General features: G+C 46.0%; 1 protein-coding gene across 2 annotated transcripts in view; it reads right to left on the bottom strand.

Moving 5' to 3' along the window:
* Nucleotides 1-7355: 7355 nt before the first annotated feature.
* LOC135567471 (NLR family CARD domain-containing protein 3-like) overlaps nt 7356-15182 on the bottom strand; it is a 47881-nt gene continuing 40054 nt past the window's right edge. The window contains exons 7-13 of one of the 2 annotated variants that reach the window (XM_065014858.1): nt 13086-13170; nt 12728-12956; nt 10560-12345; nt 10121-10294; nt 9733-9906; nt 9414-9460; nt 7356-8946 (exon numbers count right to left, since the gene is read on the bottom strand). In XM_065014858.1, the coding sequence (XP_064870930.1) occupies nt 8420-8946; nt 9414-9460; nt 9733-9906; nt 10121-10294; nt 10560-12345; nt 12728-12956; nt 13086-13170 (3022 nt within the window). In that variant the 3' untranslated portion in view covers nt 7356-8419. Of the gene's footprint in view, nt 8947-9402; nt 9461-9732; nt 9907-10120; nt 10295-10559; nt 12346-12727; nt 12957-13085; nt 13171-15182 lie in introns of those variants that run through there. The other variant, XM_065014859.1, reaches the window with a different exon arrangement.

The following is a 15182-nucleotide window of genomic DNA, read 5'->3' on the forward strand; positions in this document are numbered from 1 at the left end:
ACAATAGGAACAAGTCAACTCATACCAGTTCTATGATCATTCTGGGAGGACAAACACAATAATAATGTGTATTTGTATCTGTTTTCGAACTTGGTTTCTGTTGCTAATGATCTGTTGTTGGATGGTAACAGAGTAATTGCATAGCAGCTTCTGTCATTTCTGAAAGTTTTTTTGTTTAGATTAGATTTCCTTGAACATATTTTCTGTCTGTTTAATCTGTTATCAATAGATGGTCAAGGTATTGATTATCTGTTATCAATAGATGGTCGAGGTATTGATTATCTGTTATCAATAGATGGTCGAGGTATTGATTATCTGTTATCAATAAGATGGTCAAGGTATTGATTATCTGTTATCAATAGATGGGCAAGGTATTGATTATCTGTTATCAATAGATGGTCAAGGTATTGATTATCTGTTATCAATAGATGGTCAAGGTATTGATTATCTGTTATCAATAGATGGTCAAGGTATTGATTATCTGTTATCAATGATTATTATATTGCCAACTGCCTGTCCAAAAGGCCACGGTCGTAGTAGCATAAAAACATGTGAAGGACTACAACCTGAGGAGACGGTTTGTCCTCACAGCTCCTACAGGCCCTGGTGTACGAGGATGTGCAGGTGGACAGCACTGATTGGTCCTGGACAGCAGGAGGAGCAGAGGATGATGGGAAGGTTCACCTCAAGCAAAGGCTCTTTGTGCTCTTTGTGAAGAGAAGCGCTACATTGAGGATGATGTCTTCACTGTCAAGATGTTCCACTCACAGGAGCAGGCACTGATCGTGGAGGAATAACAACATTACACAGAGCAAGATGTTCCACTCACAGGAGCAGGAACTGATCGTGGAGGAATAACAACATTACACAGAGCAAGATGTTCCACTCACAGGAGCAGGAACTGATCGTGGAGGAGTAACAACATTACACAGAGCAAGATGTTCCACTCACAGGAGCAGGAACTGATCGTGGAGGAATAACAACATTACACAGAGCAAGATGTACCACTCACAGGAGCAGGCACTGATCGTGGAGGAATAACAACATTACACAGAGCAAGATGTTCCACTCACAGGAGCAGGAACTGATCGTGGAGGAGTAACAACATTACACAGAGCAAGATGTTCCACTCACAGGAGCAGGCACTGATCGTGGAGGAGTAACAACATTACACAGAGCAAGATGTTCCACTCACAGGAGCAGGAACTGATCGTGGAGGAGTAACAACATTACACAAAGCAAGATGTTCCACTCACAGGAGCAGGCACTGATCGTGGAGGAATAACAACATTACACAGAGCAAGATGTTCCACTCACAGGAGCAGGCACTGATCGTGGAGGAGTAACAACATTACACAGAGCAAGATGTTCCACTCACAGGAGCAGGAACTGATCGTGGAGGAGTAACAACATTTACATTTACATTTACATTTACATTTAAGTCATTTAGCAGACGCTCTTATCCAGAGCGACTTACAAATTGGTGCGTTCACCTTAAGACATCCAGTGGAACAGCCACTTTACAATAGTGCATCTAAATCTTTTAAGGGGGTGAGAAGGATTACTTTATCCTATCCTAGGTATTCCTGAAAGAGGTGGGGTTTCAGGTGTCTCCGGAAGGTGGTGATTGACTCCGCTGTCCTGGCGTCGTGAGGGAGTTTGTTCCACCATTGGGGGGCCAGAGCAGCGAACAGTTTTGACTGGGCTGCGCAGGAACTGTACTTCCTCAGTGGTAGGGAGGCGAGCAGGCCAGAGGTGGATGAACGCAGTGCCCTTGTTTGGGTGTAGGGCCTGATCAGAGCCTGGAGGTACTGAGGTGCCGTTCCCCTCACAGCTCTGTAGGCAAGCACCATGGTCTTGTAGCGGATACGAGCTTCAACTGGAAGCCAGTGGAGAGAGCGGAGGAGCGGGGTGACGTGAGAGAACTTGGGAAGGTTGAACACCAGACGGGCTGCGGCGTTCTGGATGAGTTGTAGGGGTTTAATGGCACAGGCAGGGAGCCCAGCCAACAGCGAGTTGCAGTAATCCAGACGGGAGATGACAAGTGCCTGGATTAGGATCTGCGCTGCTTCCTGTGTGAGGCAGGGTCGTACTCTGCGGATGTTGTAGAGCATGAACCTACAAGAACGGGCCACCGCCTTGATGTTAGTTGAGAACGACAGGGTGTTGTCCAGGATCACGCCAAGGTTCTTAGCGCTCTGGGAGGAGGACACATTACACAGAGCAAGATGTTCCACTCACAGGAGCAGGCACTGATCGTGGAGGAATAACAACATTACACAGAGCAAGATGGATTTTGTCTTGGGGCAAGAGTTGTCCTTGCGGGAAAGCTTGATGAGCTCCAGCAGGCAGAAGGACAATTTGAATTGTTCAGATGGGGGTTTATTGAGGACAGAAACTATGATGTGGAGGACATCCAGGAAGTGGATGATGACTATTATGATGACTACAACAACGATGGTGATATTGATGGAGGAATAGATGAATGAGGCTGAGGGTGATGACGACAACAACGATGGTGATATTGATGGAGGAATAGATGAATGAGGCTGAGGGTGATGACGACAACAACGATGGTGATGTTGATGGAGGAATAGATGAATGAGGCTGAGGGTGATGACGACAACAACGATGGTGATGTTGATTTACATTTACATTACATTTAAGTCATTTAGCAGACGCTCTTATCCAGAGCGACTTACAAATTGGTGCTTTCACCTTATGACATCCAGTGGAACAGCCACTTTACAATAGTGCATCTAGGTCTTTAAGGGGGGAGGGGGAGAAGGATTACTTTATCCTATCCTAGGTATTCCTTAAAGAGGTGGGGTTTCAGGTGTCTCCGGAAGGTGGTGATTGACTCCGCTGTCCTGGCGTCGTGAGGGAGTTTGTTCCACCATTGGGGGGCCAGAGCAGCGAACAGTTTTGACTGGGCTGAGCGGGAACTGTACTTCCTCAGTGGTAGGGAGGCGAGCAGGCCAGAGGTGGATGAACGCAGTGCCCTTGTTTGGGTGTAGGGCCTGATCAGAGCCTGGAGGTAGTGAGGTGCCGTTCCCCTCACAGCTCCGTAGGCAAGCACCATGGTCTTGTAGCCGATGCGAGCTTCAACTGGAAGCCAGTGGAGAGAGCGGAGGAGCGGGGTGACGTGAGAGAACTTGGGAAGGTTGAACACCAGACGGGCTGCGGCGTTCTGGATGAGTTGTAGGGGTTTAATGGCACAGGCAGGGAGCCCAGCCAACAGCGAGTTGCAGTAATCCAGACGGGAGATGACAAGTGCCTGGATTAGGACCTGCGCCGCTTCCTGTGTGAGGCAGGGTCGTACTCTGCGGATGTTGTAGAGCATGAACCTACAGGAACGGGCCACCGCCTTGATGTTATTTGAGAACGACAGGGTGTTGTCCAGGATCACGCCAAGGTTCTTAGCGCTCTGGGACGAGGACACAATGGAGTTGTCAACCGTGATGGCGAGATCATGGAACGGGCAGTCCTCCCCCGGGAGGAAGAGCAGCTCCGTCTTGCCGAGGTTCAGCTTGAGGTGATGATCCGTCATCCACACTGATATGTCTGCCAGACATGCAGAGATGCGATTCGCCACCTGGTCGTCAGAAGGGGGAAAGGAGAAGATTAATTGTGTGTCGTCTGCATAGCAATGATAGGAGAGACCATGTGAGGTTATGACAGAGCCAAGTGACTTGGTGTATAGCGAGAATAGGAGAGGGCCTAGAACAGAGCCCTGGGGACACCAGTGGTGAGAGCACGTGGTGAGGAGACGGATTCTCGCCACGCCACCTGGTAGGAGCGACCTGTCAGGTAGGACGCAATCCAAGCGTGGGCCGCGCCGGAGATGCCCAACTCGGAGAGGGTGGAGAGGAGGATCTGATGGTTCACAGTATCGAAGGCAGCCGATAGGTCTAGAAGGATGAGAGCAGAGGAGAGAGAGTTAGCTTTAGCAGTGCGGAGCGCCTCCGTGATACAGAGAAGAGCAGTCTCAGTTGAATGACTAGTCTTGAAACCTGACTGATTTGGATCAAGAAGGTCATTCTGAGAGAGATAGCGGGAGAGCTGGCCAAGGACGGCACGTTCAAGAGTTTTGGAGAGAAAAGAAAGAAGGGATACTGGTCTGTAGTTGTTGACATCGGAGGGATCGAGTGTAGGTTTTTTTCAGAAGGGGTGCAACTCTCGCTCTCTTGAAGACGGAGGGACGTAGCCAGCGGTCAGGGATGAGTTGATGAGCGAGGTGAGGTAAGGGAGAAGGTCACCGGAGATGGTCTGGAGAAGAGAGGAGGGGATAGGGTCAAGCGGGCAGGTTGTTGGGCGGCCGGCCGTCACAAGACGCGAGATGTCATCTGGAGAGAGAGGGAGAAAGAGGTCAGAGCACAGGGTAGGGCAGTGTGAGCAGAACCAGCGGTGTCGTTTGACTTAGCAAACGAGGATCGGATGTCGTCGACCTTCTTTTCAAAATGGTTGACGAAGTCATCTGCAGAGAGGGAGGAGGGGGGGGGGGGGGAGATGGATTCAAGAGGGAGGAGAAGGTGGCAAAGAGCTTCCTAGGGTTAGAGGCAGATGCTTGGAATTTAGAGTGGTAGAACGTGGCTTTAGCAGCAGAGACAGAGGAGAAAAATGTAGAGAGGAGGGAGTGAAAGGATGCCAGGTCTGCAGGGAGGCGAGTTTTCCTCCATTTCCGCTCGGCTGCCCGGAGCCCTGTTCTGTGAGCTCGCAATGAGTCGTCGAGCCACGGAGCGGGAGGGGAGGACCGAGCCGGCCTGGAGGATAGGGGACATAGAGAGTCAAAGGATGCAGAAAGGGAGGAGAGGAGGGTTGAGGAGGCAGAATCAGGAGATAGGTTGGAGAAGGTTTGAGCAGAGGGAAGAGATGATAGGATGGAAGAGGAGAGAGTAGCGGGGGAGAGAGAGCGAAGGTTGGGACGGCGCGATACCATCCGAGTAGGGGCAGTGTGGGAAGTGTTGGATGAGAGCGAGAGGGAAAAGGATACAAGGTAGTGGTCGGAGACTTGGAGGGGAGTTGCAATGAGGTTAGTGGAGGAACAGCATCTAGTAAAGATGAGGTCGAGCGTATTGCCTGCCTTGTGAGTAGGGGGAAGGTGAGAGGGTGAGGTCAAAAGAGGAGAGGAGTGGAAAGAAGGAGGCAGAGAGGAATGAGTCAAAGGTAGACGTGGGGAGGTTAAAGTCGCCCAGAACTGTGAGAGGTGAGCCGTCCTCAGGAAAGGAGCTTATCAAGGCATCAAGCTCATTGATGAACTCTCCGAGGGAACCTGGAGGGCGATAAATGATAAGGATGTTAAGCTTGAAAGGGCTGGTAACTGTGACAGCATGGAATTCAAAGGAGGCGATAGACAGATGGGTAAGGGGAGAAAGAGAGAATGACCACTTGGGAGAGATGAGGATCCCGGTGCCACCACCCCGCTGACCAGAAGCTCTCGGGGTGTGCGAGAGCACGTGGGCGGACGAAGAGAGAGCAGTAGGAGTAGCGGTGTTGTCTGTGGTGATCCATGTTTCCGTCAGAGCCAAGAAGTCGAGGGACTGGAGGGTGACATAGGCTGAGATGAACTCTGCCTTGTTGGCCGCAGATCGGCAGTTCCAGAGGCTACCGGAGACCTGGAACTCCACGTGGGTCGTGCGCGCTGGGACCACCAGATTAGGGTGGCTGCGGCCATGCGGTGTGGAGCGTTTGTATGGTCTGTGCAGAGAGGAGAGAACAGGGATAGACAGACACATAGTTGACAGGCTAGAGAAGAGGCTACGCTAATGCAGAGGAGATTGGAATGACAAGTGGACTACACGTCTCGAATGTTCAGAAAGTTAAGCTTACGTAGCAAGAATCTAATTGACTAAAATGATTAAAATGATAGAGTACTGCTGGGGTAGGCTAGCTGCGTTGTTGACACTACCCTAATCAAGTCGTACCGTTGAGTGTGAAGTTTCTACAATGCTGCTTATCGGGAGCTAGCTGGCTAGCTAGCAGTGGTGGTTACGTTACGTTGCGTAGGAGAACGACAATAGCTGGCTAGCTAACCTAGAAAATCGCTCTAGACTACACAATTATCTTTGAAACAAAGACGGCTATGTAGCTAGATATGTAGCTAGCTACGATCAAACAAATCACACCGTTGGGACTGTAATGAAATGAAGTGAAAAAGTGATACTACCTGTGGAGCGACGCGGAATGCGACCGGAATGCGAAAGTTCTATTCAGTAGACGTTGGCTGGCTATTGGCTAGCTAGGAGTGTCTCCTACGTTAAGGACGACAAAATAGCTGGCTAGCTAACCTCGGTGAATTAAGATAATCACTCTAAGACTACACACACTAAACTACACAATTATCTTGGATACGAAGACAGCAAAGACAACTATGTAGCTATCTAATACTACACTAATCAAGTCGTTCGGTTGAGTGTGATAGTTACTACAGTGCTACGGTAGCCGGTGAACGTATGCTAGCTGCTAGGCAGATAGGAGGGCGACGAAATACGATAATAACGCAATTATCACTCTAAGACTCCACACTCTAAGCTACACAATTATCTTGGATACGAAGACAGCAAAGACAACTATGTAGCTATGGAGGAATAGATGAATGAGGCTGAGGGTGATGACTACAACAACGATGGTGATGTTGATGGAGGAATATATTTATAATTCTATTCCACATATTTACTTGTTTTATATTTAATTTCATATTTGTTTCATGTTTCAACCAGTCGCAGGTTAACGTCAACCAGACAGAGGCAATATAAAATCAATAACCAAACTGTTTTCACAATCAACAGGCCTTTTCTTGTTTCAAGTATATTTTATTATGAAAAGTATGTATACTTCTACAACTATGGATATACTATATATATAATTGCTATATATGTAATTGTACAATTTGTTATTCAATATAAAAGACGTACAGCAAATGATCACATTGGTATTTTAATCGTGTTATTGTAAGAGTTTAAATGTTAAAACAGAGGACACATCTACGGTATCATCCTGGGTCAAGATCCTCACAATTATAGGAAGACGTGCATGTGTGTGTTTCCTGTGTGTGTGTGTGTGTGTGTGTTCCCTGTGTGTGTGTTTCCTGTGTGTGTGTCCACTGTGTGTGTGTGTGTGTGTGTGTGTGTGTGTGTGTTTGTCCAGTGCGTGTGTGTGTGTGTCCAGTGTGTGTGTGTGTGTCCAGTGTGGGTGTATGTGTTTTGTGTGTGTGTGTGTGTCCAGTTTGTGTGTGTGTGTCCAGCGTGTGTGTGTGTGTTTATGTCATGTGTGTGTGTGTCCAGTGTGTGTGTGTGTGTGTGTGCCCAGTGTGTGTGTGTGTGTGTGTCCAGTTTGTGTGTGTGTGTGTGTGTCCAGTGTGTGTGTGTTTCCTGTGTGTGTGTCCACTGTGTGTGTGTGTGTGTTTGTCCAGTGTGTGTGTGTGTGTCTGTCCAGTGTGTATGTGTTTCCTGTGTGTGTGTGTGTGTGCCCTGTGTGTGTGTGTTTCCTGTGTGTGTGTCCACTGTGTGTGTGTGTGTGTGTGTCCAGTATGTGTTTTGTGTGTGTGTGTGTGTGTCCAGAGTGTGTGTGTGTTTATGTCATGTGTGTGTGTGTGTCCAGTGTGTGTGGGTGTGTCCAGTTTGTGTGTGTGTCCAGTGTGTGTGTGTGTGTGTGTGTCCAGTGTGTGTGTGTGTGCGTGTCCAGTTTGTGTGTGTGTGTGTCCAGTGTGTGTGTCCAGTGTGTGTGTGTGTGTGTGTGTGTGCATCCAGTATGTGTGTGTGTTTATGTCATGTGTGTGTCTGTGTGTTTGTGCAGTGTGTTTGAATATGTGTGTGTATGTTTTGTGTGTCCAGTGTATCTGTGTTGTGTGTATGTTTTGTGTGTCCAGTGTATCTGTGTTGTATCTATGTTTGTGTGTCCAGTGTGTGTGTGTGTGTGTCCAGCGTGTGTGTGTGTCCAGTGTGTGTGTGTGTCCAGTGTGTGTGTGTGTTTCCAGTGTGTGTGTGGGTGTCCGTGTGTGCGTCCAGTATGTGTGTGTGTTCTGTGTGTGTGTCCAGCGTGTGTGTGTGTGTGTGTATGTCGTGTGTGTCCAGCGTGTGTGTGTGTGTGTGTGTGTGTGTGTGTCCAGTGTGTGTGTGTGTGTGTGTGCCCAGTGTGTGTGTGTGTGTGTGTGTGTGCCCAGTGTGTGTGGGTGTCCGTGTGTGCGTCCAGTGTGTGTTTGTGTGTGTGTGTGTCCAGTGTGTGTGTGTCCAGTGTGTGTGTGTGGGTGTCCGTGTGTGCATCCAGTGTGTGTGTGTGTTTGTGTGTGTGTGTGTCCAGTGTGTGAGTGTGTGTGTGAGTGTCCAGTGCCTGTTTTTGTGTGTGTGTGTGCAATGTGAGTGTGTTCCCTGGATAGAGGGGCTCAGTGTGTGTGTGTGTTCAATGTGTTTGTGTCAGGTTATTATTTCAGGGACACTGAGGAGTCTTCATAAACCCTAAACCCTGGATAGAGGGGCTCAGTGAATGTGGAGGTGAATGTGATCAGGTGGGTCAGTGTGTCAGAGGAGGCTCTATAGAAGGACAGAGTGCCGGCTGGCCAGTCCAGATACACTCCTACTCTGTGGGAGTTGGAGGAGGGGACGTCTATGGTAATGCGATCATTATTGTGACATGCATAGTAACGGTTGTCAGAGCAGAACAGACTCCAGGACTTGTCATTCCATCCAAGATAACAGTCTTCACCCTCTCCTCTCCTTCTTATTCCTTTATATGTCACTCCTACATCAGCCCTTCTCCCACTCCACTCTACCTCCCAGTAACAGCGCCCAGTCAGACCCTCTCTACACAGCGCCTGTCTATAGTCCTCAAATCTCTCTGGGTGATCAGGATACGGCTGCTCCTCTCTCCTCCATGTCACCTTTCTGTTCTCCTCAGACAGAGAGAGGAGTCTGTTTACTGTGTTTAGGTCCAGTGTGAGATCACAGACATCTGATGGATGAAACCAGACACAATATTAGAAATCATCATCATTCACATTAGAATGTTAACTCACTTTTCACTAATTCATTTAATGTAGATGTTTCTAGGTGTCAAAAGGAGAAGTTAAGGTAACTTGAGACTTGTTGAATGATCATATGTTATACTGTATGGTAATATAAAACACACTTATTCCCATTAATTACACACATACACACATTCAAACACACATTCACACACACACACACACACACAGGACACACACACACACACACTGGACACACACACACACAAACCTTCATGCACACACATTGTCAAATCAACTCTTTGTAAACTTTGGTGTCCCTGAATTCTGCATCTGTAGAACTACAGCTGATATTTAATATGACCAAGTAAGTAATGATGGTGGTCTTTGACTTTGACTTAACTTGAATTAAGACTTATTCTTAGTCATATTCTTCACAGCAGTCAACACTTACATTTTCTAAGCCCAGGTTTCATTGTGTTCTCTCCACCATGTTCCACACTGTAGCGGTAAGCAGAAGAACAGACAGTCATTGAGGGATACACCTGAACTCACACACACACACACACACACACACACACACACACACACACACACACACACACACACACACGCACACCAGACACACACGCACACACTCACACACCAGACACACATACTAGAAGAAAAAAAAGACACAGACAAACTGCACACACACAGTCAGCACTGTGTAACTTTGTCCAAGTGGTGGTAAGAATGTTTGTTATGAACATTGACATAAACCCTCTACATACTTGAGTTTCTCCAGTCTGCAGTGTGGATCCTCCAGTCCAGCAGAGAGCAGTCTGACTCCTGAGTCTCCTGGGTGATTGTAGCTCAGATCCAGCTCTCTCAGGTGTGAGGGGTTTGACCTCAGAGCTGAGACCAGAGAAGCACAGCCTTCCTCTGTGACTAGACAGCCTGACAGCCTGCAAAGAGTCAAATCATATTAAAACCACACTGATATTCAGTACTGTCACTAATTTGAAACATCTCAAATCCAAAATTCTGGAGCAGAGCACCAAATTTTAAACTGTAATCTTCACTGTCCAAACACATATGGTGTGGACTATGTGTGTCTGGTAAACACATGTGGATCTGGTGAACAGTTATCACTTGTAGACCTACTACAGGAATACTGACCTCAGAGTCTCCAGTTTACAGTGGGGATTCTCCAGTCCAGAAGAGAGCAGCTTCACTCCTGAATCCTTCAGGTCATTGTTACTCAGATCCAGCTCTCTCAGGTGTGAGGGGTTTGACCTCAGAGCTGAGACCAGAGAAGCACAGCCTTCCTCTGTGACTCCACAGCCTGACAGCCTGACAAAGATATCATCATGACTTCACAAAAACACTGTTATTTTAACAAGTAGTGTAGAAGGACAATGGCAGATGCATTTAGGTTTTACTCTGAAACAATATATATATATTCATCTTCTGTCTCCTAGAATTGTATGGTCATTTTGTTATACTAAAGTGATCACAAATGTACTGATTCGATATGTTTTTCATTAATAAATATTTTACTCCAAATGGAATATTTCTTCCTGATGATTAGTTCTTATATGTCATTTTATTTACTCACAGAACAGCTCTGGAGGCTTTGACCACTGGCAGCAGCCTCAGAAGACCTTCCTCTGATCTGGAGTATTTCTTCAGGTCAAACACATCCAGCTCCTTTTCTGAAGTCAGCAACACAAAGACCAGAGCTGACCACTGTGCAGGTGACAGGTTGGCTTCTGAGAGACTTCCTGATCTCAGGTAGATTTGGATCTCCTCCACTAGAGAATGGTCATTCAGTTCATTCAGACAGTGGAACAGATTGATGCTCCTCTCTGGAGAGGGATTCTCCCTGATCTTCTTCTTGATGTACTTGACTGTTTCTTCATGACTCTGTGAGCTGCTTCTTGTCTTTGTCAGTAGACCTCGTAAGTGCTTCTGATTGGACTCCAGTGAGAGGCCCAGAAGGAAGCGGAGGAAAAGGTCCAGGTTTCCCGTCTCACTTTGTAAGGCTTTATGCACAGCGCTCTTGTAGACAGTAACTTCAGGCTCATTTCTGAAAGAAACTTTGCTGTATGTTGAATGAAGTTTGGCCATTAGATTCTCATTGTTGTCGATGAATGAGAGGAACACATATACAGCAGCCAGAAACTCCTGAATGCTCAGATGAACAAAGCAGTACACCTTGTCCTGGTACAGCCCACATTCCTCTTTAAAGAGCTGTGTGCACAATCCTGAGTACACTGAGGCTTCATTGACATCAATGCCAGCCTCTTTCAGATCTTCTTCATAGAAAATCTGATTGCCCTTCACAAGCTGTTGAAAAGCCAGTTTTCCCAGTGACAGAATGCTCTCTTTATTCCAGTGTGGACCTGTCTCTTCATTCCCAAGATACTTTTCATTCTTCTGTTTGGTGTGAAACACCACAAGGTGTGTGTACATCTCAGTCAGAGTCTTGGGCATCTCTTCTCTCTTATGTTTCAGCATGTGTTCAAGGACTGTTGCAGAAATCCAACAGAAGACTGGAATGTGGCACATGATGTGGAGGCTCCTTGATGTCTTTATGTGTGAGATGATTCTGCTGGCCAGATCCTCATCACTGAATCTCTTCCTGAAGTACTCCTCCTTCTGTGGATCATTGAACCCTCGTACCTCTGTCACCTGGTCAACACACCCTGAAGGGATCTTATTGGCTGCTGCTGGTCGAGTAGTTATCCAGAGGAGAGCAGAGGGAAGCAGATTTCCCTTGATGAGATTTGTCAGCAGAAAATCAATGGAGGTTGACTCTGTGACATCCCAACAGATCTTGTTATTCTTGAAGTCTAGGGGCAGTCGACACTCATCCAGACCATCAAAGATGAACAGAACTTTGTACTTGTCGTAGTTGGAGATTCTTGATTGTTTGGTTTCCATTGAAAAGTGATTGAGAAGTTCAATCAAAGTGTGTTTGTCCCCTTTCATCAAATTCAGCTCCCGGAAAGGGAATGAAAATACAAATTGGACATCCTGATTTGCTTTTCCTTCAGCCCAGTCCAGAATGAACTTCTGCACAGAGACTGTTTTTCCAATGCCAGCGACTCCCTTTGTCAGCACAGTTCTGATAAGTTTGTCTTGTCCAGTTAAGGGTTTGAAGATGTCATTACATTTGATTGCAGTCTCTGGTCTTGCTTGTTTCCTGGTTGTTGTCTCAATCTGTCTCAGCTCATGTTCATTATTGACCTCTCCTGTTCCACCCTCTGTGATGTAGAGCTCTGTGTAGATCTTATTGAGAAGTGTTGGGTTTCCTTGTTTAGCGATCCCCTCAAATACACATTGAAACTTCTTCTTTAGATTAGATTTGAGTTCACGTTGGCAAATCACAGCAAGCTCATCTGAATGAAGAAATAACACGGAGGATTTTAATATTACATCTGTTTTAATGTCTACAGTATTGTAGGACTGTTAGAAATATTTAAATTATAATAATGTATTTTCTTAACTGACTGTATAAATGTGTAAATGTTTTCATAATGCATTACAGACTGGTGTGACTGATGATATTATTATTGGTATTATTGATGGTATTATTAATGTTCTCTCTCTCTCTCTAAATGAATCAACACAACACATCCCTGCTGCTACTTGATGAGGTCACTAGGTGTTGTGTTAAGGCTGCTACAATATCATTGAGTTACACAGCTACTTTAGCTGTACTTTAGCTACAGCTTTTAAATGTTATAAAACAGCATTCAACATGAGGCAGACAGATCTTACTTTTCTCCAGTGTGTCAGCAAGCTCCTTCTGGTTCATTTTCCTCAGGACGTGCAGTGTGATCTTCAGAGCCCCCTCTCTGGCACTGCTCTCCTGCTTCTCATCTTCAGAATCCACCACTTCCTCATCCTGCTTCTGACTCTCAAAGCCTTCTGGGAGTTCTGGACTAAGAATCCTCTTGAACATCTTCAGCTCGTTCTTCACAAATGTCATAATATTCTCTTCAAGCAACTGAAATAAATAAAGTAAATAAGTTAAGCAAGAGAATAAATGCTTTCTCATCAACACATTAATGAATGATTGACAGATCAACTTTACTTGAGGTAAACAAAAACAAATGTACATAACAGGACCACATACACTGAATATGGAGTCCAGGTCTGTTTGATGACTCTGGGAAGACTGATCACTGAGAATCTCTGACTCTGACCTCTCCTGTTTAGTTCTGTGGACGAAACATGGGATTACATCTCCTCATCCAGGGAGTACACACACACACACACACACACACACACACGGAGGGAATGTTGTGTTTGTTTAATATTGTTTTAGGACTATGAAAATGGACAAAAGGATTAGCCTGTCGTGGAAATTGCAAGATTATGTTATAATGTTTGTATTGCATTATAATTGTTGTTTTATTCGACATAATTGAGTGTTCTGTTAACTATTGTGTTCTACCGAGGATGGCCTAACACTGACAGAGGAGATTTACGATTAAATTAAAGAATTAAGATTTATTTTTCTCTGGGTGATAAAACCTAAAGAGAACTAGATTGAGGTAATGGTTCTGTTATGAACCAGGAACAAGATTAGAACCTCGTCTTAGGGACCAAACTGAACGATAATTTATAATTAATTTATAGCTTTCTGGCTACGGGATACTCTTTTCCACTTATAAAGTCTCTCTGTTCCTGTGGTTTGTTATGTCGACTACGGGGGTGAACTGTTCCTGTGGTTTGTTATGTCGACTACGGGGGTGAACTGTTCCTGTGGTTTGTTATGTCGACTACGGGGGTGAACTGTTCCTGTGGTTTGTTATGTCGACTACGGGGGGGATCTTTGTGAACTGTTCCTGTGGTTTGTTATGTCGACTACGGGGGTGTATCTTTGTGAACTGTTCCTGTGGTTTGTTATGTCGACTACGGGGATATATCTTTGTGAACTGTTCCTGTGGTTTGTTATGTCGACTACGGGGGTGTATCTTTGTGAACTGTTCCTGTGGTTTGTTATGTGGACTACGGGGGTGTATCTTTGTGAACTGTTCCTGTGGTTTGTTATGTCGACTACGGGGTTGTATCTTTGTGAACTGTTCCTGTGGTTTGTTATGTCGAGTCCGGGGGTGAACTGTTCCTGTGGTTTGTTATGTCGACTACGGGGGTGTATCTTTGTGAACTGTTCCTGTGGTTTGTTATGTCGACTACGGGGTTGTATCTTTGTGAACTGTTCCTGTGGTTTGTTATGTCGACTACGGGGGTTGTATCTTTGTGAACTGTTCCTGTGGTTTGTTATGTCGACTACGGGGATGTACTGTTCCTGTGGTTTGTTATGTCGACTACGGGGTTGTATCTTTGTGAACTGTTCCTGTGGTTTGTTATGTCGACTACGGGGGGTATCTTTGTGAACTGTTCCTGTGGTTTGTTATGTCGACTACGGGGGTGTATCTTTGTGAACTGTTCCTGTGGTTTGTTATGTTGACTACGGGGGTGTATCTTTGTGAACTGTTCCTGTGGTTTGTTATGTCGACTACGGAGGTGTATCTTTGTGAACTGTTCCTGTGGTTTGTTATGTCGACTACGGGGGTGTATCTTTGTGAACTGTTCCTGTGGTTTGTTATGTCGACTACGGGGATGTACTGTTCCTGTGGTTTGTTATGTCGACTACGGGGATGTACTGTTCCTGTGGTTTGTTATGTCGACTACGGGGATGTACTGTTCCTGTGGTTTGTTATGTCGACTACGGGGGTGTATCTTTGTGAACTGTTCCTGTGGTTTGTTATGTCGACTACGGGGGTGTATCTTTGTGAACTGTTCCTGTGGTTTGTTATGTCGACTACGGGGGTGAACTGTTCCTGTGGTTTGTTATGTCGACTACGGGGATGAACTGTTCCTGTGGTTTGTTATGTCGACTACGGGGATGTACTGTTCCTGGGGTTTGTTATGTCGACTACGGTGGGGTATCTTTGTGAACTGTTCCTGTGGTTTGTTATGTTGACTACGGGGGTGTATCTTTGTGAACTGTTCCTGTGGTTTGTTATGTCGACTACGGGGGTGTATCTTTGTGAACTGTTCCTGTGGTTTGTTATGTCGACTACGGGGGTATCTTTGTGAACTGTTCCTGTGGTTTGTTATGTCGACTACGGGGGGTATCTTTGTGAACTGTTCCTGTGGTTTGTTATGTCGACTACGGGGGTGTATCTTTGTGAACTGTTCCTGTGGTTTGTTATGTCGACTACGG

The sequence above is a fragment of the Oncorhynchus nerka genome, unplaced genomic scaffold (genome assembly GCF_034236695.1).
Source record: "Oncorhynchus nerka isolate Pitt River unplaced genomic scaffold, Oner_Uvic_2.0 unplaced_scaffold_2007, whole genome shotgun sequence".
NCBI classification, from domain to species: Eukaryota; Metazoa; Chordata; class Actinopteri; order Salmoniformes; family Salmonidae; genus Oncorhynchus; species Oncorhynchus nerka.